The sequence below is a fragment of the Ailuropoda melanoleuca genome, chromosome 5, assembly GCF_002007445.2.
Source record: "Ailuropoda melanoleuca isolate Jingjing chromosome 5, ASM200744v2, whole genome shotgun sequence".
In the NCBI taxonomy this organism is placed as follows: Eukaryota; Metazoa; Chordata; class Mammalia; order Carnivora; family Ursidae; genus Ailuropoda; species Ailuropoda melanoleuca.
This window is the reverse complement of record NC_048222.1, coordinates 52,322,193-52,348,886: the sequence shown is the minus strand read 5'-3', so window position 1 is coordinate 52,348,886 and position 26,694 is coordinate 52,322,193. Positions and strand designations below refer to the sequence as shown.

Sequence of the window (26,694 nt, the reverse complement as noted above, 5' to 3'; positions counted from 1 at the left end):
TGTTAGTCTATTTGTCTGTTTTAAAGCTAGTATCATACTATTTTGATTACCCCAGCTTTATAATAATAGCTTGAAGTCGTCTTTCTCAGGATTGTGTTCGTTATTTGGGGTCTTTTATGGTAACATATAACTTTGATTGTTTTTTATACTTATGCAAAAAAAATCTTAAAAGCAGCTAGAGCGTAAAAGACATTAGCAGACCCCAATCCAAGAAATGTTGACGTCTTTAAGGAAGCAGCAAAATCATATCAGAGAGAAGTAGAAATCCACACAAATGAATGAAGAGTGCTAGAAATACCAACTACCTGAGAAACATGTAAGATGTTGTCTCTGCTTATAAAGGATTTAAGCCTATTAAGGAAGTAAAAATCTTGGTTGGAGGATTTATAATTCAACAAAATTGGCCTAATTTATCATTAAAATTTACATATTCAGAGAATATATATTTTTTATGCAATAATTGTCAGTTTTGTTTCTCTAGCTAAGAGATCCAGAGGTAACTTGAAGTTTCCTGTTGTTTTTGTTTGTTTGTTTAATCTTCCATCAAGAGTTTAGGTGCTGCCTTTGCAGTTCATTATAAGCTGACTGCAAATTATTTGACTCTTATAAAACTTTAATTTCCCGTGTGTGTGACACATGTTCATGAAAAAATACATATAGGCAAAAAGAACTCACATCACACGGAAATAAGCACTTAAGTTTTTGTTTGTATGTATGTATATGTACATGTGCACGCACGATTTGGGATTTAATCCTACATATGTGACCTGACACCAAATATACTGCTTTACAACCTGTTATGTTTTGCTTTACAATATAGAATGAATATATTTTCATGCATATGTGTATGAAACTTTCCTGGAGCACTGGGTGTCATATGCAAGCAATGAATCATGGAACACTACATCAGAACCTAATGATGTACTGTATGGTGACTAAAATATCATAATAAAAAGAACTTTCCAATTGAAAAACAGACCTGGAGAATGGGTCAAAATACAAAATCTGATGAGATTCTAGTACTAAGGAAATTCCCTAAAACAAAATTTCACCAGATGATTAAAAGTAAAATGAAGGTCAAAGATATATCAGAAAAAGCTAACAGAAAGAAAGTGGGTCAGATTTTACTATCAGACCAAAAACAAAGAAAAAAAATCAAAGCCTAAAGCACACAGGATAGAGATGACTGCAGGAATGTCTTTGCTTCCAGTGTATCATCACAAACTTGTTTCTTACTCTTTTTATCTCTCCCCTAAGCCTTTCCAACTCTTCTGCTCCTTTTATCATTTCAAGGTCCAAATGCCTTATGGGAGTGTGCTCTTTAAACCTCCAGTCAGGTCAGGTCAGTCTTCTAAGATTTCCTCTGCTTCCTGGTTTACTCCTTCTTTGGAAAGTTGAGGATTTCCTTCTGCCTCCTGTGGTACATCTTCCAAAGGGCAGTCTGCCTCAGCCTTTAGCATATTCTGTGGTTTTCCTTCATTTTCTTCAGAAGACTTTTCATGTTGAGTATTTTTCTGTTATGTCTTTTGAATAAATTGATCCTGCAGAGATCCAGGGATTTTCCTCCCTCATCCCTCACTTGATTTGTGTTGTGCACAAAAGAGCAAGAGTCTTGAAAGGATCCAGGGCACTTTTCTCTTTCTGCAGCAATACAGAGCTCAAGAATGTGCTGTTTTAATCCATGATCTAAAAGACATTTAATGGAATTAGAATAGACCTTATTTCTCTCCTCTTTTCTCTCCTCTTTTCTCTCCTCTTTTCTCTCCTCTTTTCTCTCCTCTTTTCTCTCCTCTCCTCTCTCCTCCCTTCTCTCTCCTCCCTTCTCTCTCCTCCCTTCTCTCTCCTCCCTTCTCTCTCCCCCCCTCCCCTCTTTTCCTTTTTCTTTCTTTCTATTTTTAGAACTTTATTTCACAGCACCCTCAAACATATCTTGGCTTCCATATATCAAAATAATGGCTTATAATGCTGTCTCTTAGTTCTCAGTAACTATTTTATAGATTTTATAGTAGATATGCATTAAACTCAACATATTTGTCCTCTACTCACTCTCCCATTGCTGTATATTTCATATTTTTATTTAAATAGTTCTCATTTATATTTACCATGATACAAATATAGCTTTTAATACAAACCCAAGACAATTCTTCTGTTAAATTTACTTAAGAGACATCTTTCATTTTACCTTGGTTTATCAGTTGCCTTTCATTCATTAACTTAAATTTCCATGCCCCAGGGGCGCCTGGGTGGCACAGTGGTTAAGTGTCTGCCTTCGGCTCAGGGTGTGATCCCGGTGTTATGGGATCGAGCCCCGCATCAGGCTCCTCCGCTATGAGCCTGCTTCTTCCTCTCCCACTCCCCCTGCTTGTGTTCCCTCTCTCACTGGCTGTCTCTATCTCTGTCGAATAAATAAATAAAATCTTTAAAAAAAATAAATTTCCATGCCCCAATTATTTCTTCCTACATGGACCATCATACCTATCAGACAACTACCAATATTATTGGTCCTGGGCTCATTGCTCTGGATCCCTGCTTCATCACTCTTCCTGGGATTTCCATTGGCAACCATCCTGGGAATTCCCTTTATTGTTCTCGTAAGCTGCTTTGACTCTATCTCTTTTTGGAATTAGTTCTTTGTAACGTGGAGATCAATAACTTTCTGAGAAGGGATCCATTTGAAAGTCACTTCCTTTAAACTTTTTTTTGGGGGGGGGCATGGAGGAAACGTATTCATATTTGGAAATGTTTTTGTCTGTAGTAACTTTCCCCCCCCAAAGGCCTTGAGTTGATTTATTTTCCACAAATTTCTTTGTTCTTCTCTGTGGAATTGTTTTAACTTGGGAGTGGATGTCCAGGATTGGTCTCTAAATTTATTTTTTCATTGCCCTTTTCTTCCTGTTCTGACTTCTGAGAAACTTTTCTCACCTATATTTCTCAACACTTTAGTTGAATAGTTTTGAAGAGGCATTTGCCTGTTTTGTGGCTCTAGAAGTACATTGAGCAAGGGGTCTGATAGTTCAGTAGTTCATATATAGGATTTTATTTAACTTTGCTGTTTATATCTCTCACCATTTTACTGGAGTGTTAGGGTCCATACTTCTCAGATTTCTCATGAGAATAAACCTTGGGTCTCCTTCCTGGGGCAGTGACAGCTTGACTGCATGGTGGTGAACAGGACGTAGGGGTCCAAATACTGTATTCAGATAGGAAATCATTCTCTTGCTTTCAACTCCTTTCTCTTGGTGTATATTCCTTGCTGTACACCCCCCCCCCAACACCCTCATCACTTTATAGTCTGGAATCTGTGAAGCGTTCTTCAGAATAAGTTTACACTTTAGGTTCTTTCATGTTGCTTACTTGATTCTAAAGATTTTATATGCTTTAATCTTTTATTGTCACTTAAGTAACAAAAGGGAGAAGAGATACATGTTTTTGGCCAATTCATTTTTAAACAAAAGTTTAGCATTGTATCCTAAAGCCCTCATATGGGAAAGGAATAGAAAGCTTGAAACCAACAACACCCTCTACTACAAATGACAAAAGACACTTCTACCAGTTTGTGATGAAATACAGAGGCAGGAAAATCAAACTGTTTCAGAAATCATGAAAATCTGAACTATGGCAGGGATTGGATTGGGTGGAAGAGTGTGAGTGTGACACGGTTTAGGATATGGTTCAACCAAATTTAGTGACTAGCTGAATTTGGTAGTGAATGGAATGAACGGAATAGAAAGTTGAGGATGACTTCAAGGCTTAGACTTCATGACTGGATGGAAGCCATTACCATCCTTTACACAAAGAGAATGCAGCAGTAAGATTAGCAGAACTATAGATTAGTTCTGTTTTTAAACTTAATGAATTTAAGATGCTTGAAGCTCACCGAGTTAGAGATGGTCACCAGGTAGATACTTTGTTCTTAAATGCAATGACTGCAGCATGTACTAGAATCATCCTTCATGGTGTAGTTGTAATGAGCTATAATAATTCTGTTTGTTGGTATAGCAGCATTTTGAGATCCCTTGACTCAGCAGATATGAGTAATGTAGTGAATCCATTTCAGAAGCATTAGCCTTCATTTGAAATGAGAAAGAATTATAAGACCTTCGAGATTCATGTTTATAGCATTAGGAGATGATATATAGAGAGCAGGATCAGAAGCCTAGGATTTGGGTTTGTCAGAATGGATAATTTCCTTTATTATAAAAATGAATTATTATTGGTCCTCCAGTCATCTGGAAGTGAATAAATATTTAAACAAGAACTTGAAGTACCCCCAAGGACCACCTAAACCCTTCTAACCTTAAAAAAAGGTAAAAATATTTTCAGGTTTGCTGCTGAAGTGTTTAAGATTTGAAAGCTTAAGAGAATGGCTTGTAACGGGCTGGCTTAGAATAAAAGCCTGTAAGCATCATATCACACACATTCTTTTTCTCTTATTTTCTTTAGTTTCAGCAGATAAGTCATCCTTTAGCTTTTCAAATAAAGTTAATTCTTTCTGTTTTATGGGTCTTCATATTTTTTTAGCCAACAAATTTCTTTTTTCAGTCTTTTCTTTCATCCACCCTCCGAAAAGACGTTTTATAGATAACTACCATATCACTCAGGGTTAGGCTGGCCAGAATGTCAAATCAGGCTGTGTGTTGTTGTTTTGCAACCCTCTTGGGAGTTTTCCAATCTGAAATTATCCCTGTACTCAGGGCAGGGAGAGACTAAAGAAAGACGCAGGCCATTCCAGGTTGGGAGTGTGAATAAGCAAAGGGAACTTCCATATGAGGCTTGACTTGTGTGGCAACAAGGCAGATGGATTCCCATGTCTACTCTTCTAAAAATTTATGAAGAGGCCCTAAAACTTTGCTCAGTCATGTGTACTGTGCAGGTGTTTGAACACCACATCATCTCAAGGCTATGACCTTGGAGCAGCCTCTGGCAGCAGGAAAGGTAAGTGGAACCCACATCCTAAGGACAGGGAAGAGGGTGAGAAGACTCCAAATGCCCTGGTCCAGATCACAGGACAGGCAGCATTCATGTCTTTTTTAATGATATTTCCCAACATGTGTTTAATGGCAATTAGACAGCAGTGAAAGTTGAATCAAGGTTGGTACTGACAGTAGCAGTCAGGCAAGACAGGAAAGAGAAAAAGCACTCTCCTTGCTTTTTTCTTTTTCCCCTTCATATATGTTCCTATAGTATATAATGAAAGATACTTTTAGAATGATGTTGCATTCCTGGAAAAGTAAATTCTCCAAAGTAGCTTCACAGGTCAGTATACAGCAGATATCAACTGACCATGATGAAATTAAATATGTTTTTCTGAAAAACAGTATCAGAAAGCTAGCCAATAAAAAAATTGTGACTAATATTTTTTAATGATTTTTTTTATTATGTTAGTCACCATACAGTACATCCCCGGATTCCGATGCAAAGTTCGATGCTTCATTAGTTGTGACTAATATTTTTGATAGTTTTATTTCAAATATTTCCCATACCACAATTGAATGCCTAAGTCCTGGTCTGACTTTCTGATTTCTTTTCAAAGATTTGTTTTAGAGAGAGGGAGGGCATGAGGGAGAATGAGTGGGGTAGGGGCAGAATCTCAAGCAGTCTCCCCACTTAAGCAGGGAGCCCAACATGGGTCACGATCCCACAATCCTGAGATCATGACCTGAGCCAAAATCAAGAGTTGTATGTTTAACCTACTGAGCCATCCAGGTGCCCCTGACTTCTTGACCTTTTAAAATATACCAGTGATTGAACAGAATAAGGCTGAAAATAAGGACCACCTGGTACAAGGGTAGGGGGAAGATCATAACAAGAGAACTTGTATTTTAAATGATAATCATTCAAATATCAATATAAGCCTTTCCAAGCCAGTTTAACTTAGTGTCTGACACACTTGTATTGCTTGCTATACACAAGTATGTGCCAGGCATGGAGTTAAAATGTAGAACTGGTTATAAAGATGATTACCTGGCTCCCATTTTTGAAGGAGTTCACAATCTACAGAAAGGTAGTAAAATAAGGCAGTCTTTAAAATTTATGTTATTAATCCAACTTGGGAACCCAACTGAGAACTGGAGGAGAATTGGCTTTCAATGACACTGCTTTCCTACAGAATGAGAACTCAGCTATTAGTTTAAAGGGTATTAGAGTGATGTACAACACGTACGGGAAATAGTCTTCTCAGACTTTTATATTGAATAGCATTATTCCCATTACTTTCAGATGGTTTTGCTCTCTACTTTTAAGGAAACATGAGAATAGTTTAGACCATCTCTTAAAGCCTCTTTATTTTCATTCTAGGATTATATAAAAAGAACAAAACATCGTTTGAAATGAAACTTCTCATTAGAAGATTTGAGTTGAGTCTTACGAGGACTGAAATTTTAATCCTTTATACTAAGTTACTTTCTTATAAAAATTTCCTTCCTTATACTGGTATAAGCAAAAGAAAGAATGACGGTTTCTGTGACTGTGTGTGTGTGATACCACACATTGTAAAACAGTAAAACATACTTCAGAGAATTTTTCAAGCATCTTTTGTTTTTGGTTCTGTAGCAATTTTTGAAGGTAATGGTTTGACAATAGTTTTTCTGTTATTTCTACAGAAGATGTATTTTAGCAAACCCTTTAATTTAAAATCACAAATAGGTGAAGAAAAAATTATCAAGTATGTATTAGATTTGATATGAAGTCTCAAATTATACTAAATTTCCTCCCCCATCCTGCCATAGAATGTAGATTTCCTCCTATGTTAGATAATGATTGGTGATCAAAGGAAAGGGGCTTGTCTTTCACTTAGTTTTAACTTGATGTTTTCTCTCCATTTGTATTATTTTTGCTGAAAACTAGTAGCAGTAGGTTAAAAAGGTAAAAATATACAGTCAGTGGATTTTTCTCCCATGGTTTGACTTAGTAATTACAGGAGAATGAGTCTGCTATGGGGAATACTACAGATTCAAGAAACTCCGTAGACAGAGGTACTCCTCAGTAAATTCAAAAGAGGGAGCATTCCATGTGGCTGTTCGATACCGCGGTGGTTTGCTTTAATACACTCAGCTGGGAGGAAATCTGATATATGGAATGAGAGTCAGAACCTGGAATATAGGTGCAGGCTTACAATTAATTTACCTAGAGTGTGATTCCTGTCCTCTCCACCTGTTTATGGGGATACCCCACCCACCTTTTCTATCTTCTGCACCCCTGAATTGACAGAGGTTTCCTAAGGTTAGAAATCTTTTCCATGTGTGGCTGTCTCAGCCTCTAGCTAAAGGTTTACAAAACTGAGACCTAAAAATACCAAGTTCTTTGCCAGTGGATGCAAAATTTTTACAAGCTCTATTTTCTGACTAACAATTTAGTTTTTAGTCTTCAGAATAATCCATACCCTGTTAGCTCTGTGTGTACAGGCACTCCTGGATAAGAGGTAGAATCATGAAATAGTGTGGATTCTAAATTGCAGGGGTGGGGATGGAGATATGGGTGAATAATCCCTCTCCTCCTGCCAAATCTGTTGAGACAGATTTTGAAAACCATTCCCTATCAAAGTCCTTCTGCTTTGTGGCTACACCATCTTCCCTGGGCATTAGCAGTCGAGAAGAGGTCTCATCTAAACATCACCTTTAAGTACGGTTACAGGTCTTCTGTTTAAAGTAGAAATATTAATAGATAATTCTGAAGGTGGGAAATTCTGCAAGAGGCAAACAGTACTTTTCAATAATTCTATACCAAGAGGAGTAGAAAAAAATGTCATTATTCTGTTTGTTGGTCGAATGAGGTCTGAATGCAAAATCAACTTGTGTGTTTTCAGTGTAGATCCTGGGAAGTGAAATTGCTGTCCATGTTCTGAAGACTTGTAGTGAAGATATTACAGGAATAAAATAATGCATTTCATGGTAACTGGTTTCAAAATGATTAAAAGAGGCTTTCTCTCATTATAAAAAATGTAATTGAATATTATTTGAATATTATAGCTCTAACCACATGACATCTTTTGTGAAAATTAATGATTATTAGTTTTCTGCACCATTAAGCAGAGCCTGGAGCAAAGATCAGAGTTGTTGTGAATTTTCTTCCTCATGAACTTTGGTGCCTAATATAATTATTCCTTTTTTTTTTTAAAGTGATTTTCTTGAAGAGAACTTATTAGCTTCATGAATGACTTGCATTAGAGATTAGCTAACAGGCAGGGATGGAAAACTTGATGACTTAGTTTTTCCTCTGGCAACTTCATATTAGAGTAAACAGTTGCTTTGCAAAAGCTCACACCCCATTGCACTTTCTTTAACACATCAGACTTACTTACAGGGCTATCACTAGGTTAAATGAATCAAAGAGTTGTGCCTGTACAAGTTGATGACTCTTCCTCTTCTCGGTGAAAGAGCAGGGTGTGATGCGCACTGCAAAATTTGACAGAGTGAACTCTTCCTTCTCCTTTCTCCCTGAACTCATGCCAGAATTGCTGTAATGGTAAATGAAATATAATTATTTCATTTTGTCTTGACGCTTGAAAAAGCATCCTCTTGTTTTATACGATGAGGTAGATGTTAGAAACCAAAGACTCCCGCATACCTTCCTTAACAGTTTCCCATTGCACTGAGAATTCCATAAACATCAAATCGGTTAAACATAGAAGAGTTATGTGATCTTGCTAGAAAATGACTTTATTATGTTTTTATAAAAAATAAAGTTAATGCCTAAATTGAGGGGTTTTCGTTCTCCTTCTGAAGAGCACTGTTTTTGGAAACAAAATCTTCAGACCCAGTTATAAAGCAGATAAAGTCAAAACTGCTGTGCTTGAATCCAAGGTTGTGGGTTCTGAGTCCTAGCTGTCAAGCCCTTCCTTGCCCAGTGAAGTGCCTCTCGGGAAGTCCAGGGCTTCTCAGAGCACAATTTGAAGCCCACTAGCTGACAAGATCTCTAAGAAGCCTTTTGGTTCTGAGATACAAGGATTCCAACAAGAAATGTTTGTTTGCATGTCATTTGCTCTGTACTCTGCTTTGCCCCATGTGTAATTGATGGGGTATCATCAAAGTATGTTAAGATTTGGTAAATGGAAAAGCCAAAGAATGCTTGAGGGCACAAGGAGCCAGTCACAGGAGGCAGAGAGGAATGGAATGGGTTGTGTGGTAATAAATAGGGAGCCATGAAAGGAGCTACTGTTCTTTAAAGGTTATTTCACTCTCTAGTTTTTCCTTCCTTTCCTAGGGGCAATCTCTATTAAAATAATCTCATGTGTATTCTTCTAGGATGTATTATAATTTTACTCTTCATAAATATAGAAATGATGCCATGCTAGATAATTCTGTCATCCTTGTGCGGGGTCCATGCTAATCTTCTCTGTATCATTCCAATTTCAGTATATGTGCTGCCAAAACGAACATTTCAGACTACATAATTCTGCAACTTGCCTTTAAAACTCAATGTTATATTAAAAACAACATTGATGCCTATTGGTCTAATTAACTCATTTAAATGTATTTTACCATATAAATACATCAAGACTACTCCCTATTAATAGGAACAATATGGTACAGTATTCCCTATGGCAAATACTGTTGTAATAAATATTTTAATTGTAATCTGCTACATAAGTGTAAGGTTCTCTTCATGTTACATACCTAACAGCTTTGTTGGGCAATTGGGTGAGAAAATTTCAACCTTACTTGGAAACTGATTTCATTTTCAAAAGTGGTCATATACATTTTTAACAGTACTTCATAGAAGTTTCCATCCATAACTTGACAGTCTCAGGTATTTCATTTTCTTTTCCGTTCCAGTGGTTGTGAAATAAAATATCAGTGCTTAGTGTTAACTTGCACAATCCTCATAGCTGAACAGTTTGAGCACCTTTTCCTATGTTAATTTCCTCTTAGGAAATGCAATTCAATATGCAATTTTTCTACCTGTTTTTCAAATTCTTTTATGGAGGCAAAGCTAATCCTCTGTTGTATGTTACAAATATGTTTTCCTGCTCTTTTGTTGTTTCTTTAGTTCTGATGTGATACATTTGTCATTCCCATTCTTGATAATTTATGCTTTCTGTGTCTTATGGTAATTTATACAAAGAACATATATCTTTAGATATGTATATAGGTATAACACACATATTCTATATATATTTAAAGTTAGTCCACATTTAGGTTTTAATGTACCATATTAAATTTTTTTTCAGGGTGACTTTAATTTTTAATTTAAATTCAATTTAATAAACATGTATTATTAGTTTCAGAGGTAAAATTTAGTGATTCATCAGTTGCATACAACACCCAGTGCCCATTACTTGAGGTGCCCTCCTTAATGCCCATCACCCGGTTAAACCATCCCCCTAGCCACCTCCCCTCCAGCAACCCTCAGTTTGTTTCCTACAGTTAGGAGTCTTTTATGATTTTTCCTCCCTCTCTGTTTCTGTTTTATTTTACTTTCCCCTCCCCTATGTTCATCTGTTTAGCTTCTTAAATTCCACATATCAACAAGATCATATGGTATTTCTTTCTCTGACTGACTTATTTCACTTAGCATAATACCCTCTAGTTCCAGCCACATCGTTGCAAAAAGCAAGAATTCATTTTTTGATGGCTGAGTTATTATTCCAGTGTGTGTGCTTTGTGTGTGTGTGTGTGTGTGTGTGTGTGTGTGTGAGTGAGTGATATGTCTGTGTAAAAATCACATCTTTATCCATTCATCTGTCAGTGGACATCTGGGCTCTTTCCATATTTTGGTACCATGTTTACATTTTTAAGAAATAATCACCTGTTTTCCAGTGTGATTGTAGCATTTTACATTCTCAGGGTAAGCAAGGTTGAGCTGCTTCACATACTTACCAGCACTGTTATTGTCTTAATTTCAATCATTCTACAGTATATAGCATAGTATCTCATTGTGGTTTTAAATTTTACTTCCCCAAACATAATCTTTGTGCTTTTTGGCTGCTCATGCATTTTCTTTTATGAAGTGTCTGTTCAAATTTTTTGTCCAACTTTAAATTGGATTGTAGTTTTAATTAAATACAATTCATTTTTTTAACACAGATTTTAACTGCTTAATTAAAAAAATGATAGGTTAACAGGTTATTGAAAAGATAGTATAGAGATCACATATACCCTTCACTCAGTTCCCCCTAATAGTTATATGTTAGATAGTTGGAGTACAATATAAAGACCAGGGATTTGACACTGGTAAATATGTGTAAATATTTGTCATTTTATCATATGTGTAGATTGTATAACCATCACTGCAATCCAAATATAGAACTATTCCATCATGCTTGTGTACTCTCTCATCCACCCCTCCCGTGCTTAACCTTGCATAACCCCTGGCAACCACTAATCTGTTTTACGTCTGTATAATTTTAAATAAATGGAGTCCTATAATATCTGTCATCTGGTTATTTTTTTTTCTCTTAACATATTGCCCTTGAGATCTAAGTTGCTGTGCACATCAGTTCATTTTTATTGCTGACTACTATTTAAGGAATACTAATGTATTCCTGGGATGCATCACACTTTATTTACCTATTGAAGGATATTTTGGTTGTTTCCAGTTTGAGACTATTAAAAATAAAGCTGTTAGGAACAGTCCTTTGTAAGACTTGTGTGGATGTTTCATCTTTCCAAGATGAATGCCCGGGAGTTCAATTGCTGGCTCTATTGTAGAGGTATATTTAATTTTATAAGAAATTGTCAAACTGAGAGTTATTATATTTTACATTTACACTGACAATGTATGAGAGACCCAGTTTCACTGCATCCTTTTTAGCATTTGGTATTGTCAATATTTTTGTTATTTAACTGTCCTAATAGGTACATAGAAACATTTCATCACAGCTCCAGTTTGCATTTCCTGAATATCTAGTGATACTGATCATCTTTTCATGTGCTTGTTTGTCATTCATATGTCCTCATCAGTGAAATGTCTCTACATCTTTAGCCCATTTTCTAATTGTAATATATGTATGGTTGCTGTTTGCTGTTGAGTTTTAAGAGTTCTTTATGTATTAAAGGTACAAGTTCTTTGTTCAATTTATGGTTTGCAAATATTTTCCAATTTATAGCTTTTCTTTAAGTTCTTTTTACATGGGTTTTCCAAGAGCAAAGTTTTTAAGACCGAATTATTGACTTTTATTTTTTTGTATCATGCTTTTGATGTTATGATTAAGAACTCTTCACCAAGTTTTGTTTTGGAGACTTTTTCTTGAGTTAAGGTTTTTTATAATTTTTATTTCATATTTAAATATTCATTTTGAGATAATTTTTGTGTTAAAGTATGAGGTTTAGGTTGAGGGTGGTGTTTTTGCTTGTAAATATCCAGTTACTCAAGCACCAGTTGTTTAAAAATCTATCCTCCACTGAGTTGCTTTTTCATCCTTATTAAAAAAAAATGAGTTGTGTGGGTCTTTATTTGGGTTTGGTATTCTGTTGCATTGATCAATGTTTAACTCTACTGATATCACACAGTCTTGGTTACCATGACTATAAAATAAGTCATGAAAAAGTAAAATATATATACATGTATACATATACATATATATGTATATATAAAATTTGGAGACAGTTGGCATTTTGTATCTGAAGGGTTTCAATTCATGAGCATGATATACCTTTGCATATATTAATAATTTCTTTGATTCTCATCACTGTAGGGTGGGGATTTAAATTACTGACAATAATTGTGGATTTGTCTACTTTTCAGTTACATCTTATTTTGGATTATTATGTCTTCCTGGTTGATTTACCTTTATGTCATTATACAGATTGCCTCTCTATTAATTTTTGTTTGCTAGGAAGTCTACATCATCAGATACTGGTTTAGCTACTATATCCTTTTCTTTCTTTTTTTTTAATATTTTTTTTATTATGTTAGTCACCATACAGTACATCCCTAGTTTTTGATGTAAAGTTCCATGATTCGTTACTTGTGTATAACACCCAGTGCACCATGCAATATGTGCCCTCCTTAATACCCATCACCAGCCTATCCCATTCCCCCACCCCCTCCCCTCTGACGCCCTCAGTTTGTTTCCCAGAGTCCATAGTCTCTGATGGTTCATTCCCCTTTCTGTTTACCCCCCCCTTCTTCTTCCCTTTCTTCTCCTACCTATCTTCCTACTTCTTATGTTCCATAAATGAGTGAAACTATATTCTTTTGATTGTATAGTATATCTTTTTCCATTTGTTTACTTTCAGCCTGCCTATATCATTATATTTGAATTGAATTCCTGAGCATATAGTTAGGTCATGATGTTTTTCATCCATCCCATTATGCTTTATTTGATATATTTAGACCATTTACATTTAATGCAATTATTGATAAGGCTTAAATCTGCCATTTTATTCTTTGTCTTCTGTTTTCTCTGGTTTTCATTGTCTATCTTTTCTGCATTTCTATAGATTACTTGTACACTTTAAGTTTTTCAGTGTATCTCTTTGTATAACCTTTTTAGTGACAACTCTTGGTATTGCATTATGTATAAGCTTTTTTTATTGCTTCCTTAAAAAATTGCCACAAACTAAAGCACAAATTTTTATCTTAGAATCCTGAAGATGAAAGGTCTGTTACAGGATCACTGGACTAAAGTCAAGGTATAAGCACAGCTGTATACCCTTCTGGAGGCTTAGGGAAGAATCTGTTTCAATGATTTTTCCAGATTTTAGATGCGCTCGGATTTTTTGGCTCATAAACATTTTCCTCTGTCTTCAAAACCAGCAACTGTGTGTTGAGCATTTTTTAAAAGACTTATTTATTATCTGACGCAGGGGAGGGACAGAGTGAGATGGAAAGAATCCCTGTCAGACTCCCTGTTGAGCAGAGTCTGACATGGGACTCAATCCCATGACTCTGAAATCATGACCTGAGCTGAAACCAAGAGTTGGACACTCAACCAACTGAGCCACCTAGGTGCCCCTGTGTGTTGAGCTTTTTAATATTACATCACTCTGACCTCACTCTATCTTCTTCTTCCACTTCGAGTGTCCTTCTGATCACATTGGACCTACCAGATAACCCTGGATAATATTCCAATATGAAGATCAGTTGATTACCAAACTTAGTTCTATCTGCAACTTTAATTTCCCTTTTACATATTAAATAAATTATTTAGGTTCTAGGAATTATGGTTGTCTCTGGGGACCACTAATTTGCCTACTATACTTTATACATACATACCTTGTCAAAATTGACTGGTGAATACATTTTAACAGTTCTAGTGAAGTACAAAAACCTTATCTACCACTATAGTCCTTTATTCTCTCACATTTAAAGTAAAATTGTCTTAAATATTTCCTCTATACATTGAGAACCACATTAGATAGTGTTAAACTTTTTGTTTCAGCCATCAAACATAATATAGAAAACTCGAGGAGAAGGAAAGCATACTGTGTATACCCATAGTTTTGCTTTTATCATTCACTCTCCTTTCTGGATGTTTCAAGACTCCTTTTTTCATTTCCTTTCTGTTCAGAAAATTTTATTTAGCCATTCATTTAAAGTAAGTTGGCTGCTTCTAAAGTCTCATAGTTTTCCTTCATCTTAGAATGTCTTGATTGCCTCTTCATTCCTGAGGACATGTTTTCACTGAATATGGAATCTTGGGTTGATCATTTTCTTCTTCAGCACTCAAAAAGTGTTACGCCATTTCTTTCTGCCTCTGTGGTTTCTGAAAGAAGATCCATTCTCATTCAAATTGTTTCTCCCTACAGATAATGTGCCATTTCTCTTACTGCTATCAATATTTTTTCTTTGCTTTTAGTTTTCAGGAGTTTGTGATGTGTCTTGACATGAATTTTTCAGTTTGTCCTGTGTATGGCTTATCAGCTTATTCTGCAGATTTGTGTTTTATTTTTTGCAAAACTTGAAGAATTTTTTAGGCATTTTTTTATTGAATACATTTCTATCTCTGTTATGGACTCAATGTTTGTGCCCTCCCAAAATTCAAATGTTGAAACCCTAACTCCTAATGTGATTGTATTTGAACATGGGGCCTTTGAATGTTAATAAGGTTTAGATGCTATCATGAGGGTAGAGCTCAATGGTGGGATCAGTGTTCCTATCCGAATAAGAAGAGAGACCAGAGCTCACTCTATCATGTGAGGATACAGTGAGAAGGTGGACCTCTGCAAGCCAGGAAGAGAGCCCTTACCAAGAGTCAAATCTGATAGCACCTTGGTCTTGGACTTTCCATTCTCCAGGACTTTGAGAAGTAAATGTCTGTTGCTTAAGCTATTCAGTCTATTGTATTTTGTTACTGCAGGTTGAGTAGACTCAGAATTCTATTCCTCTTTCTTCTGTCTTTCTGAAACTCCAATGAGATGAATATTATATTTTTAAATTTTTTATTATAACCCTACCTGTCCCTAACACTTATTTCCAGGCTCTGTAGTTCAGACTGTGTAATTTCTACTGTTTTATATTCAAGTTCATTGATTTTTCTTTCAAGTGGCTGTTGAGTCCATCTGCTTAGTAATATTTCAGTGGCTATATTTTTTATTTCTAAAATTTCCATTTTTCATATCTTCAATTTCTTTGAGACTGTCTACTCCTTCAGTAAAACTTTCTGCTCATTGGTTTCAGGTATATTTATAATTGTTTATTGAAACATTTTTTATTGGCTGCTTTAAAATCCTTGTTCAGACACTTTAACATCTGGATTATCACACTGGCATCTGTTGTCTTTCCCCATTCAGTTTGAGGTCCCTGGTATGGCAAGTGATTTTAATAATGACATTTTGGGTATTATAGGACTTTGGGTTTTACTTAAATCTTGTATTTTATCTTGTCTGACAGTCCTCTAGCACTTGAATGAGAACTCTGACTCATTTCTTCTAGGTGGAGATGGAAACTTAGGGTTTTTTTTTTTTTTTTCTTTGTTTCCATAGATACCTAGGAGGAGGAACTTTTTGTTACTGTGATGGGCATGACTTCAAGTTGAGGCTTCCTACTGGGTCTCTGCTTATACCACCCTAGCTTAGAAGGGAACAGGTGCCTAACTGCTGCTTCCTGTGTAGCCACCACTGACATTGAGGGGGTGATTATGTTATGTATGGCTGAGCAGTGATGAAAGTCCCAACTTTCTACTAGGCCTCTTTTAATACCACTCCAGTGAGGAGGGAAAGTTGTCTCATTACTACTTTTGTAGGGAAGAAGTTCAGGCTGTCTGTGTGATTTCTAACTCCCTACTTGGACTTCCCTGACAGCACTCCAGCCAGTATTGGGGATTGGAGTACCTCATTACAGTCCAGCAACAGTAGAAGTCCTGGCACTCCTTTGACCTTCACTGACAGGAGTGGAAATGGGGGCAACAGGATTTTGTGTGTGATGTTTGGCTAGAGTGGGTTAATTATCATCTAAAAGTTTCTGTCTGAGTGGCCTGTCCCTTTCTTGGTTCCTCTGCTAAAGAGAGTAGGTCTTCCTTGGAGTCTTTCTTGTTGGCACCATTGATATCTCTGGGATGCAATGTCCAGTTTGGGATATTTGAGGCAAACAGAAAACCCAGAAAACTCAACACTGTATTATGCTTTGTGTCCAAAGTCACTAGCCAGTATGCCATCTCTCCAACTTGCAGCACTTATATGTGTTTATTTTATATATTGTGTTGAAAGTTTTTAGATGTATTTTGCGGAAGTAATCGGGAAAGTCTATTCATTTTTTTTTTTCTGGAAGCAAGTCTGATAGATTTTTATATTGTTAAAGCACTATTTTATTTTGGGGATAAATCCAACTCAGATAAATGTGTACACCCATGCTGGATCAAATACAAAAATTTTATTTAGGATTTTGCTCATGAGCTCTCCTATATGATACTTCTATATAATCCTAGTTTGTACTATCCTTTTCTGATTTTAATAGCAAGTTTATACTAACCTTAGAAAGTGTACATTAATATTTCCATTCTGTGTTCTCCCTTTACTTCTATAGTCAAATTTATATTACATTGGTATTATCTATTTCATATAGACTTGATAAAACTTTAAAAAATCATCTGGTGTTCTTTTTGGGGAGATTTTCTTACTGAGTAAAGTTCCTGAGTAATGGTTTTTGTTTTCTATATTTTTGTGTAAATGTTAGCAATTTCTTTTAGAAATTATATTTTTGTTAATGTTTTTAGAAAATTACCTTCAAGTTTTAGCATTGACACAAAGATATTTGTAGCATACTTTCAATTTTAAAAAATGTCCACTGCATCTTCAGTTGTATCCTTTTTACATAATGCTATTGTTCATATGTATTCCCTCTTTTCAGTGAGTCTTGATAAATAATTATAATTTTATTTAATGCTTTAAAGAAGCAATCTTTCATAACTTTTTGAGTATAGTTCACAATTTTACATCAGATTCAGGTGTACAAAATAGTGATTCAACAACTCTCTTTTGCTATGCTCACCGCAAGGATAGGTACCATCTGTCACCATACAACACTATTATAATATCATAGAATATATTTCCTATGCTGTACCTATTATTCCTATAACTTATTCATTCCATAATTGGAAGCCTGTATCTCCTATCTTTCAGCCATTTTGCCCATCCCTCACCCTCTTCCCCTCTGGCCACCATCAGTTTTTTCACTGTATTTATAGGTTTTATTCTGCTTTTTGTTCATTTGTTCTGTTTTTTTAGATTCTACATATGAGTGAAATCATATAGTATTCGTCTTTCTCAGTCTGAGTTACTTTGCTTAGCATGTGTGCCCTCTAGAACCATCTATGTTGTCGCAAATGGCAAGATCTCATCCTTTTAATGGCTAAATATGGCTATATTTGGATATATATATAAAAAAAATTTTAATGGCTATTTATATGGCTATACACACACACACACACACACACACACACTCTTTGTCCATTCATGTATCTGTGGACACTACAGTTGCTTCCATACCTTGGCTACTGTAAGTAATGCTGCAGTAAAAACATAAGGGTGCATATATCTTTTTAAATTGATATTTTTATTTTTGGGGAGGTAAACACCCAGAAGTAGAATCACAGGGTACTGAATCACATGGTACTTCTACTTTTAATTTTTTGAGGAACTTCTATACTGTTTGCCCCAGGGGCTGTACCAATTTACATTGCCACCAACAGTATGCGAGGGTTCCTTTTTCTTCACATCCTCACCAACACTTGCTATTTCTTATCTCTGTGATTCTAGCATTAAAAAAAAAAAGTCTAGCATAGATCAGTGGAACAACATAGAGCACCCAGAAGTCAACCCATGCTTATATGGTCAATCTATGGCAAAGGAAGCAAGAATACACAATGGGAAAAGGCAGTCAGTCTCTTCAACAAAGGGTGTTGGGAAAACTGGCTACATGCAAAAAAGAAACTGGACCACTTTCTCACACCACACACAAAAATGAACTCAAAGTGGATTAAAGATCTGAATGTGAGACTTAAAATCATAAAACTACTAGAAGGGAACACAGACAGTAATTCTTTGACATCAGCCATAGCAGCATTTTTCTAGAGATGTCTTAAGAGAAACAAAAGCAAAAGTAAACTGTTGGAACTACATCAAAATGTAGGCCTTTTGCCCAGCGAAGGAAACCATCAATAAAACAAAAAGGCAACCCACTAAACAGGGGAAGATATTTGCAAATGCTAGACTGAATTAAGGGGTTAATATCCAAACTATATAAATAACTGCTACAACACAACATCAAAAAAAGTCCCGGGGCGCCTGGGTGGCACGGCGGTTAAGCGTCTGCCTTCGGCTCAGGGCGTGATCCCAGCATTACGGGATCAAGCCCCACATCAGGCTCGTCCACTGGGAGCCTGCTTCTTCCTCTCCCACTCCCCCTGCTTGTGTTCCCTCTCTCACTGGCTGTCTCTATCTCTGTCAAATAAATAAATAAAATCTTTAAAAAAAAAAAAAACAAACAAAAAAAGTCCCAAACAAGCTGATCAAAAATGGGCAGAGAACCTGAATAGACATTTCCCCAAAGAAGACACACAGGTGGCGAACAAACACATGAAGAGCTGCTCACCATCATTCATTATCAGAAAAATGCAAATCAAAACCACAATGAGATATCACCTCACACTTCACGCATTTTTTTCAGAAAATAATTTTACATATTTTTCATCTTTACTGTCCTTATTTTTACTATTCTGTGATTCTTGAGTTGAATTTTTACCTTGTCTCTTTTAATTAAGTTATATTTAAAATATACTTTTAAAGCTGTCAGCATCCTATTATGACTAATTTATCCCAAAGTACGTGTCTGCACATGTATGTTGATGTATGTTTAGTATTAGTTTAGTTATTAGTATTTTGTAATTTCCACTGTTTTTGTTTTTCCTCCCAAATCATATTTGGGAATATTTATGTATTTCTAAACATAGTTTCTTGTTTGGTGGTGATGGTTTTAAATTGCCAACTCACTGTTAATTTCTTGTTTAATTGGTCTTGATGACACCACTTTTATGGAATATGTTGAGGTTTCTTTTGTGGCCAGGTGCATCATCAATTTTTAATAGTATTTAATGTAAAAAGAGTTAATGTATTTCAGTTTTCAATTTGATGTGAATTCTGAACCCACATTTCATATAAGCTTGAGGTTTCCTTTATCATGGGTAAAAATTTTCCAATTATGTTTCCAGGTAGATGGAAAACTTCCTTATTGTTTCTCCATGCTCATAGTTTTTATCTCATGCGTTTATATTGTATGTGCTGACATTGTACCAATTCACTGTTTTATCCTGGTGGCTCCGAAAAAAGTTTTAGCTTTTATTGTTGCATAGATTCTGTAGTGTGGGCTTACCACTGAGGTTCTATGAGGAATAGTGATATTTATCTTTATTTTCAGTCTTTGTATCTTAGCCCCTAGCACATGCTTAGCATTTAGGTGTCACTTGATCAATGCTTGTTGAGTAAATAAATTATTCCAGTGCCTCTGAGAGCAATTTCAGCTTTAACTTCATTCTCTCTTAATGGTGAATTGCTACTTCATTTTTAGTGATTGGGGGAATTATGTTTGTTTTCCTTTTAAGCTTAAATACATATTTTTAAGATTTATTTATTTTAGAGCGTCAAGAGTGTGTGAGTGAATACGGGGGTGAGGGGGTTGGGGGTGGAGGGAGAGAGAGAATCTTAAACATTTTCTCTGCTGAGTGCAGAACCCATCCTGTCTCTGGGCTTGGTCTCAGCAAAATAAAGCTGGGATTATGACTTGAGCTGAAATCGAGAGTCAGTTGCTTAACTGAATGAGCCACCCAGGCACCCCTAAGCTTGGATATGTTTTAGAGTTTTGTAAATAACTTTTTGAGTATAGTTGACACAAAATGTTACATTATTTTCAGGTATACAACATGCTTTTTATTTTTAAAGATTTTATTTATTTATTTGACAGAGATAGAGACAGCCAGCGAGAGAGAGAACACAAGCAGGGGGAGTGGGAGAGGAAGAAGCAGGCTCCTAACGGAGGAGCCTGATGTGGGGCTCGATCCCATAACGCCGGGATCACGCCCTGAGCCGAAGGCAGACGCTTAACCGCTGTGCCACCCAGGCACCCCACAACATGCTTTTTAAACAATATTTTATGTATTTATTTCGGGGGAGGGTGTTGAGAGAGGAGGAGCATGAACAGGGGGGAAGGGCTGAGGGAGAAGTAGGCTCCCAACTGAGCAGGGAGCCTGATGTGGGACTTGATCCCAAGACCCTGGGATCATGACCCGAGCCGAAGGCAGCCACTTCACCAACTGAGCCAACCAGGCTCAGTTATACAACATGTTAAAAATTGTTACCTAGGTGGGGTGCGTGGCTGGTTCAGTTGGTGGAGCATGGGACTCTTGATCTCAGGTTTGTAAGGTCAAGGCTCATGTTGGGCCTAGAACTTACTTAATAAAAAGAAAATTGTTACCTAACAATTGTGCATGTGTGTAGAATTATGATATAGGTGGGCCAGAGAGCAGAATCTTCCTATATCCTCTTATTCTGTCTTATTGTCCAGAGGACTGGCCTAGATTTCTAAAAACAAAATAAAACTCTGATCATGTTACATGTCACGGTCTTGATTGAAAACAGTCTGTGGTTCCACGTTACAATTAGAGTATAATTTAAATTCCTTAATTGAAGCTATCAAGATTTTTATGCAATAAACCCTATTCATCTACATTTTATTTATTAAAATTCTTTACTATCACACTCCCATGTTTCAGTTCCTAATACTCTATAGTCTTTCAAGCTTCAGTGCCTTTGTAAATTTTTTTCCTCTAAGAATGGCTTCATTGAACTGACAAATGCCCATTCATAAATCATTGCCCTCACGAATTGTTTACAAACCCATTGTCCTCTCTGCCTGCAGAGTTAGGAGATTTTTCTCTATGCTTCCATATCAACTTGTTCATATCTTTCATATATCCTTACCATATTGTATTGTCTCTCAGTTTAAGTTAACCCCCCTGTCCATAACTGAACAAAAAGTATATGAGATATGAGCATTAATCTGTCAATTAACCCCCCCCATTATATCCAGAATTATAATGGAAATGTGAGCCAGGCCAAAGGTTTCCTCTGCCTTGGCAAAATCTAGTGAATATTGATAGCCTCACAAGACAATTAGTAGGATTCAATAAAAGAGCAGATAAGGTCTATGCAAAATATCTAATACATAGTAGGTACTCTGTAAAGGTCAATGGAAATTCAACAATCTTGTGATTTCAATATAGGTTTTTCCTCTGGATTGTTTTCAGCTCCCATCTCATGATTATCAGGCATCATGTACATGTTTTAAAAGTCATACGTATTTCAATATGCTGGAAAATAAACCTATTTCCAAAGTGGATAGTGAACAATATTGCCACTAGTGGGAGGTTTGTTTTATACTTGAAGGACTAGAGAGCAAAGAAGGACATTAGAGCAAAATAGTTTAAGGAAATTCCTAAGCTATATAGGCCTCCAGAACTCAGATTCTTCATAAGCTTTCAGATCTCTTTGATCTAAATTTTCTTCAAAAAGTGTTGTAACAAGGATGAAATATCAAGAAAGGAAACACAACAACACAACAATTTTTACTTTTATCTTCAACTGTGAAATAATTATATCAAATTTAGGTAATAGGTATTAATATTTTGAGTGGAAACTGGTGAGTAAATATTTGTTACACTGAAAATTATATCTAGAGAAACAAAATCATAGAATTTAGAGATAGAGCCTTTAGATATATGCTGGCCAAACCCTTCTATTTCATTTACGTATGAAGGAAAATTGAGTGCTCAGGAGGTCACATGTTGCCTTAAATCACATTCCAAGTTCCTTCTTGAGAAAGGAAGTTTCTTCTCATGAGAGAAACATTGATGAAATTAATAGTAAGGAGACGCACTTATATTACATATATTCTTAAAACCTTAATGGTTTAGTTTTTTAGGTTCCTATGCAACGTGATTGAATAGATACTGATATTCACCTAGTAAATATTTAATAAGTTTAAAAAAATTAACTGGTAACCTGGAACTTCACTTTAATCCTATTTATAGAGGAGGTTTCACTCTAAAGTAGATGGATGCATCCTGGGCTTATCTGAACAACATTAAGTCGCTGAACTACAAGATGACCTTGTGCAATGATAGGACTTTGAGACAAGGAGCGTTGGCAACAGCCTTACAAGGAGCAAGCAGTATGTAATTACGAAGGGTTTTTTGTTTGTTTTTTGGTAATTACAGAGGTTTAATCAGAATTTGACTAAGCAAAAACAACTACATGTAGAACAAAAGGTGATTTGTCAGGGAACAAAACCATTGTGAGTGTGTGTGTGTCCTGATGATATATATGTAATAAATATATGTATGATGTATATTAAACCTATATTATATATGTAAGTATGTATATACACATAACATTTCCTACATTTTATATAGTATTTTAAATGTTTATTTTAATGGTCACAAATTATTGAATCAAGGTCGTAGACCATAATTGTTTGTTTTTTAAGATTTTATTTATCTGTCAGAGAGCACAAGCAGAGGGAGCAGCAGCCAGAGGGAGAAGCTGGCTCCCTTCTAAGCAAGGAGCCTGATGCAAGATTCGATCCCAGGACCCTGGGATTATGACCTGAGCCAAAAGCAGATGCTTAGCCAGCTGAGCCACCCAGGCGTCCTTAGAACATAATTTTCAACCCATATTTCTATACTTGATTATGCATGTTTTTTCAAGGGTGTGTGTGTGTGAGTGAAAAATGAAAGTGCAGATCTTTACACATTAATTTTTTTTCATGACTTAAAATTATGTTAGTTTGCCATGGCTGATAAAACAAAGTACTATAAACTGACTTAGGACAACAGAAACCTGTTGTCTCACAGTTCTCGAGGCTAGATGCCTGAGATGAAGGTATGTTGAAAGGACAGTGCTCCATGTGAAAATATTAGGGAAGGATCTGTCCAGGCCTCTCTTTTAGCATCTGGTAGATGTCCTTGGCCTGTGGCAGCAAGCTGCAGTCTTCAGATGGTGCTTTTCTTGTGCGTGCATTTGCTTCTAAATATCTTTTTTATAAAGACACTGGTCATACAGGATTGGGAACCACCATATTCAAGTATGACCTTATGTTAACTATATCTGCAACAGCTCTTTCCAAAGAAGCCTACCTTCTGAGTGCTGTGGGTTAGGACCTTGACATGTGAATTTTGGGGGACATAATTCAGTTTGTAACAAAAATAATTTCCTTAGCATCAACTTGAAAAAAATTTTTCTCATCAAAACAGTCTACTGCTAGACATCACTAAAAATTTTCTAAAAATTATATGACTGTTTTCACTGTCATCAGCCATGCATCAGAGTGTCAGATTAATGACATCTTTAACAGCCTTCAGTATTATTTTTAATATCATTAAAATATTATTCTGATTTTTACTAATTTTATGATCTGATGAGGCATAGTTTTAGTAAATTATATCATTTTTCATGCTTATTTACCATTGTTGCATTCTGATTTGTATGTTATCTGGTCACATTCTTGGCCAATTTTGGGGGGCATTAGGGTCATTTTTTTAGAGACCTCTAACAGGTCTTTATATACCGAATATACCAACATACGTGTTTTTAGTAAATATATTTCATTTTCTTTGTTTTTATATACAAAAGCACTAAATGAACATAACAGACTTAATGAACTTTTCCTCTAACTGTATCTCCTTATTCCATAGTTAATAAATATTCCTTTCTATTTTTACTTGTTTCCTCTCATTTTATATTTAATTACTACATCTGCAACTTCGTGGGCTATGTTTGAGATGAGGATGTAAATAAGTATTACAGATACTTAACCTATGTTCTAAGCATCATTTATTGACTGGTATGTGTCTTTGTCTTTGATAACAATCTATCCTTCCTTATTTGTTGAATTCTTAAGTACAAGGGTTTGTTACTTGGCTAATTTTGTTGAATTTATCTTTCAATCTGTTTTGCCGGGACAGTAATATTTGGTTAGTATAGATTTTTTAAATCCTTACAGACTTTCCTCATAATTCTCCTTTTAAAAGGTCATCGATGTTTTGACTTATGAATCCAGTTATACTTGAAATATCCGTAACCCTACAGCAGCTTGCCATTAGGATTTTAACTACTAAATCTATCAATGTGTTATAAAATAATTTATCTTCCCTACACAGGAAGATGAAATAAATTTTATTTGGACTTTTAGATACTTCCATAAAATGTAGCTTATTTAAGGTTCACTCACTGTTCACCAAACATTTATTGGTCATCTATTATATTTCAGAAATGTAGTAGAAATTAGAAAGAGGAAGTTAAAAGCACTTTTATCTAGGAGGACTGCAGATGAAGAAATTGACAAAGAGGAGGATTATCCAGGAGGATAATCACGTACACAAGCCATGAATCCCTGAGATGTTGCACGTTTCCAGCAGAGAGGGTTATGCTTTAACTGAGTTTTGGAGGCTGACCCCTAGATGAAGAAGGCGAACGCTTGTTTTAGAGAAGGAAACTAAAAATGCAAAGGCACACAGAGTTCAAAGAGCATGCCATGAAGATGAAACGGCGAGAACTTAATTGTGGCCAAAGTGTAGGATGTGAATGAGGGCTCATGAGCATGCAGTAGATATGGATCTGTTTTCTCTCCTGTGGGCACTGGGTAGCCTTGGTGGGTTTTAAACAAGGAAGGGAAGTGGTGTGATTTTAACTGCATTTAGAAAGATTTCAAGGAGGACAGGAGACCAGGTGGACAAGGAAGGAGTAGGAGTGAACAGAAAAGATTTGCTGGTAATTCATAAAAATATGTATTCAGTGAAGGAATGAATCGAATAATTGAAAAAGTTGAAATGTACTAGATTTAGCAGCTGCAAAGTAATTGACTTTAAGATTACCTTTACTCATTGGAATGGTTGATATAGAATCCAGTTATTAATGGGAGACAATGTCAAAGTAATTGGTTTTTGAAATCAGATCTCTTGTCATTGTTTTTCAAGCTACTTACCAAGAGTTTGTAGGAAATAGCTGTTCCTGTTATTTATGTTCACTTTATTATTTATTTTTTTAACCCTAACAGTTTTCCAGGTGACTTGTCTTTTGGGTTTAAAATGAAAATAACTTTGTGTTCTGCCTTCTAACATTTATATTGTTTATTTTTGCTTTAATTGGTCTGCTTTAGTACATCGATCAGAATTTCAAGAACTAGGTTAAAATAATGGCTGTGTACATTTTCGTTTTGCTTGGAATAATGGGAATGCCCTAATAATTCACACTTAAATTTTATGTCTCTGGAAGTAGCATGTTTTTTAACATATTAAGCTCAAGATTCATTCCAATCAATTTTAAATATGTTTAAAAATTATTTAGAGTGTTTTGTTCTGCAATTTTATCAAACAGCTTTTTGGTAACTATTGAAATGCAGATGCATATTGTCTGACCAGTTGATATCTCAAATTAGTTATTGTATGACTTTAAATTATGCTTGTGACAGTTTTTGTGGGTATATTCTTTTTTAATGCTTAATTTTCTATATTGTATGCAGTATCTTAAAATTTTTTATGGCCATAAATAAGATCTTTTTTATTGTGCTTTTATCCTGTTTTATATTCAAAGACTTAACTCTGAGATACTGAAAAATATCTAAAATATAGCCAAAAATACTGCCAAGTAATTAAGCCATACTTAATGAGTCAAGAAAACAAATACATTCCACATTTTTATCAATAAAAGTTGTCATTGAGCTATATGATCTAGATAAATCTTTATATTGTTGGGGCTCATCCATAAAAATGAAAGGTTTTGACTCTATGAACCCCAAGGTCGTTTTAGCTCTAGCTCTTTGCCCACTTGTATTCATAGAGAAGTTCCTCCAGCTTTCTACTAATAAGCAAAACTGAATTAATAAGTTTAAGAGCAACACTACTATGTAAGGTAGAAATGGATCCTGGCAGATTCAGACTTGAGTTTAAAAAAAAAAAAAATTAGTCCAGGCAACCCCTTCAGGTCCTTTCCCTCCTTGGGAGCTTTGTACTATCACTTTGCTGTTGCTCAGTAAACCTTGCTTTGCTGCCCCCCCCCAAAATAAATAAATAAATAAATAGATAGATATGCAGATAAATAAATTTTAGTCCATCATTCATCATTGTTCATCTTGGGCCCAAGAGCAGTTGCAACTGAGAGATGTTTACCCCATGATGTATCTTAAATTGCACTGGAGAACTGTGGACCAGCCACCCCTGTTTTTTTCAGCTTACCTGAAACATGGGACCTAAAGGGCAGCAGATGG

At 35.6% G+C, this 26,694-nt stretch overlaps 2 protein-coding genes and 1 non-coding gene across 3 annotated transcripts in view; 1 reads left to right on the top strand and 2 right to left on the bottom strand.

Moving 5' to 3' along the window:
* The window catches only part of UNC13C (unc-13 homolog C), a 586,721-nt gene that overhangs the window by 107,846 nt on the left and 452,181 nt on the right, over positions 1 to 26,694 (top strand). The window lies entirely within an intron of this gene.
* LOC105240486 (transcription elongation factor A protein-like 8) lies at positions 1,156 to 26,671 on the bottom strand. Its single transcript, XM_019806484.1, is given in 3 exon segments — positions 1,156 to 1,328; positions 1,331 to 1,514; positions 26,663 to 26,671. Coding segments are annotated over 3 exon segments (366 nt in total).
* On the bottom strand, positions 9,272 to 9,375 carry LOC117802477. Its single transcript, XR_004625859.1, has one exon. It is a non-coding gene; the product is annotated as a U6 spliceosomal RNA (small nuclear RNA).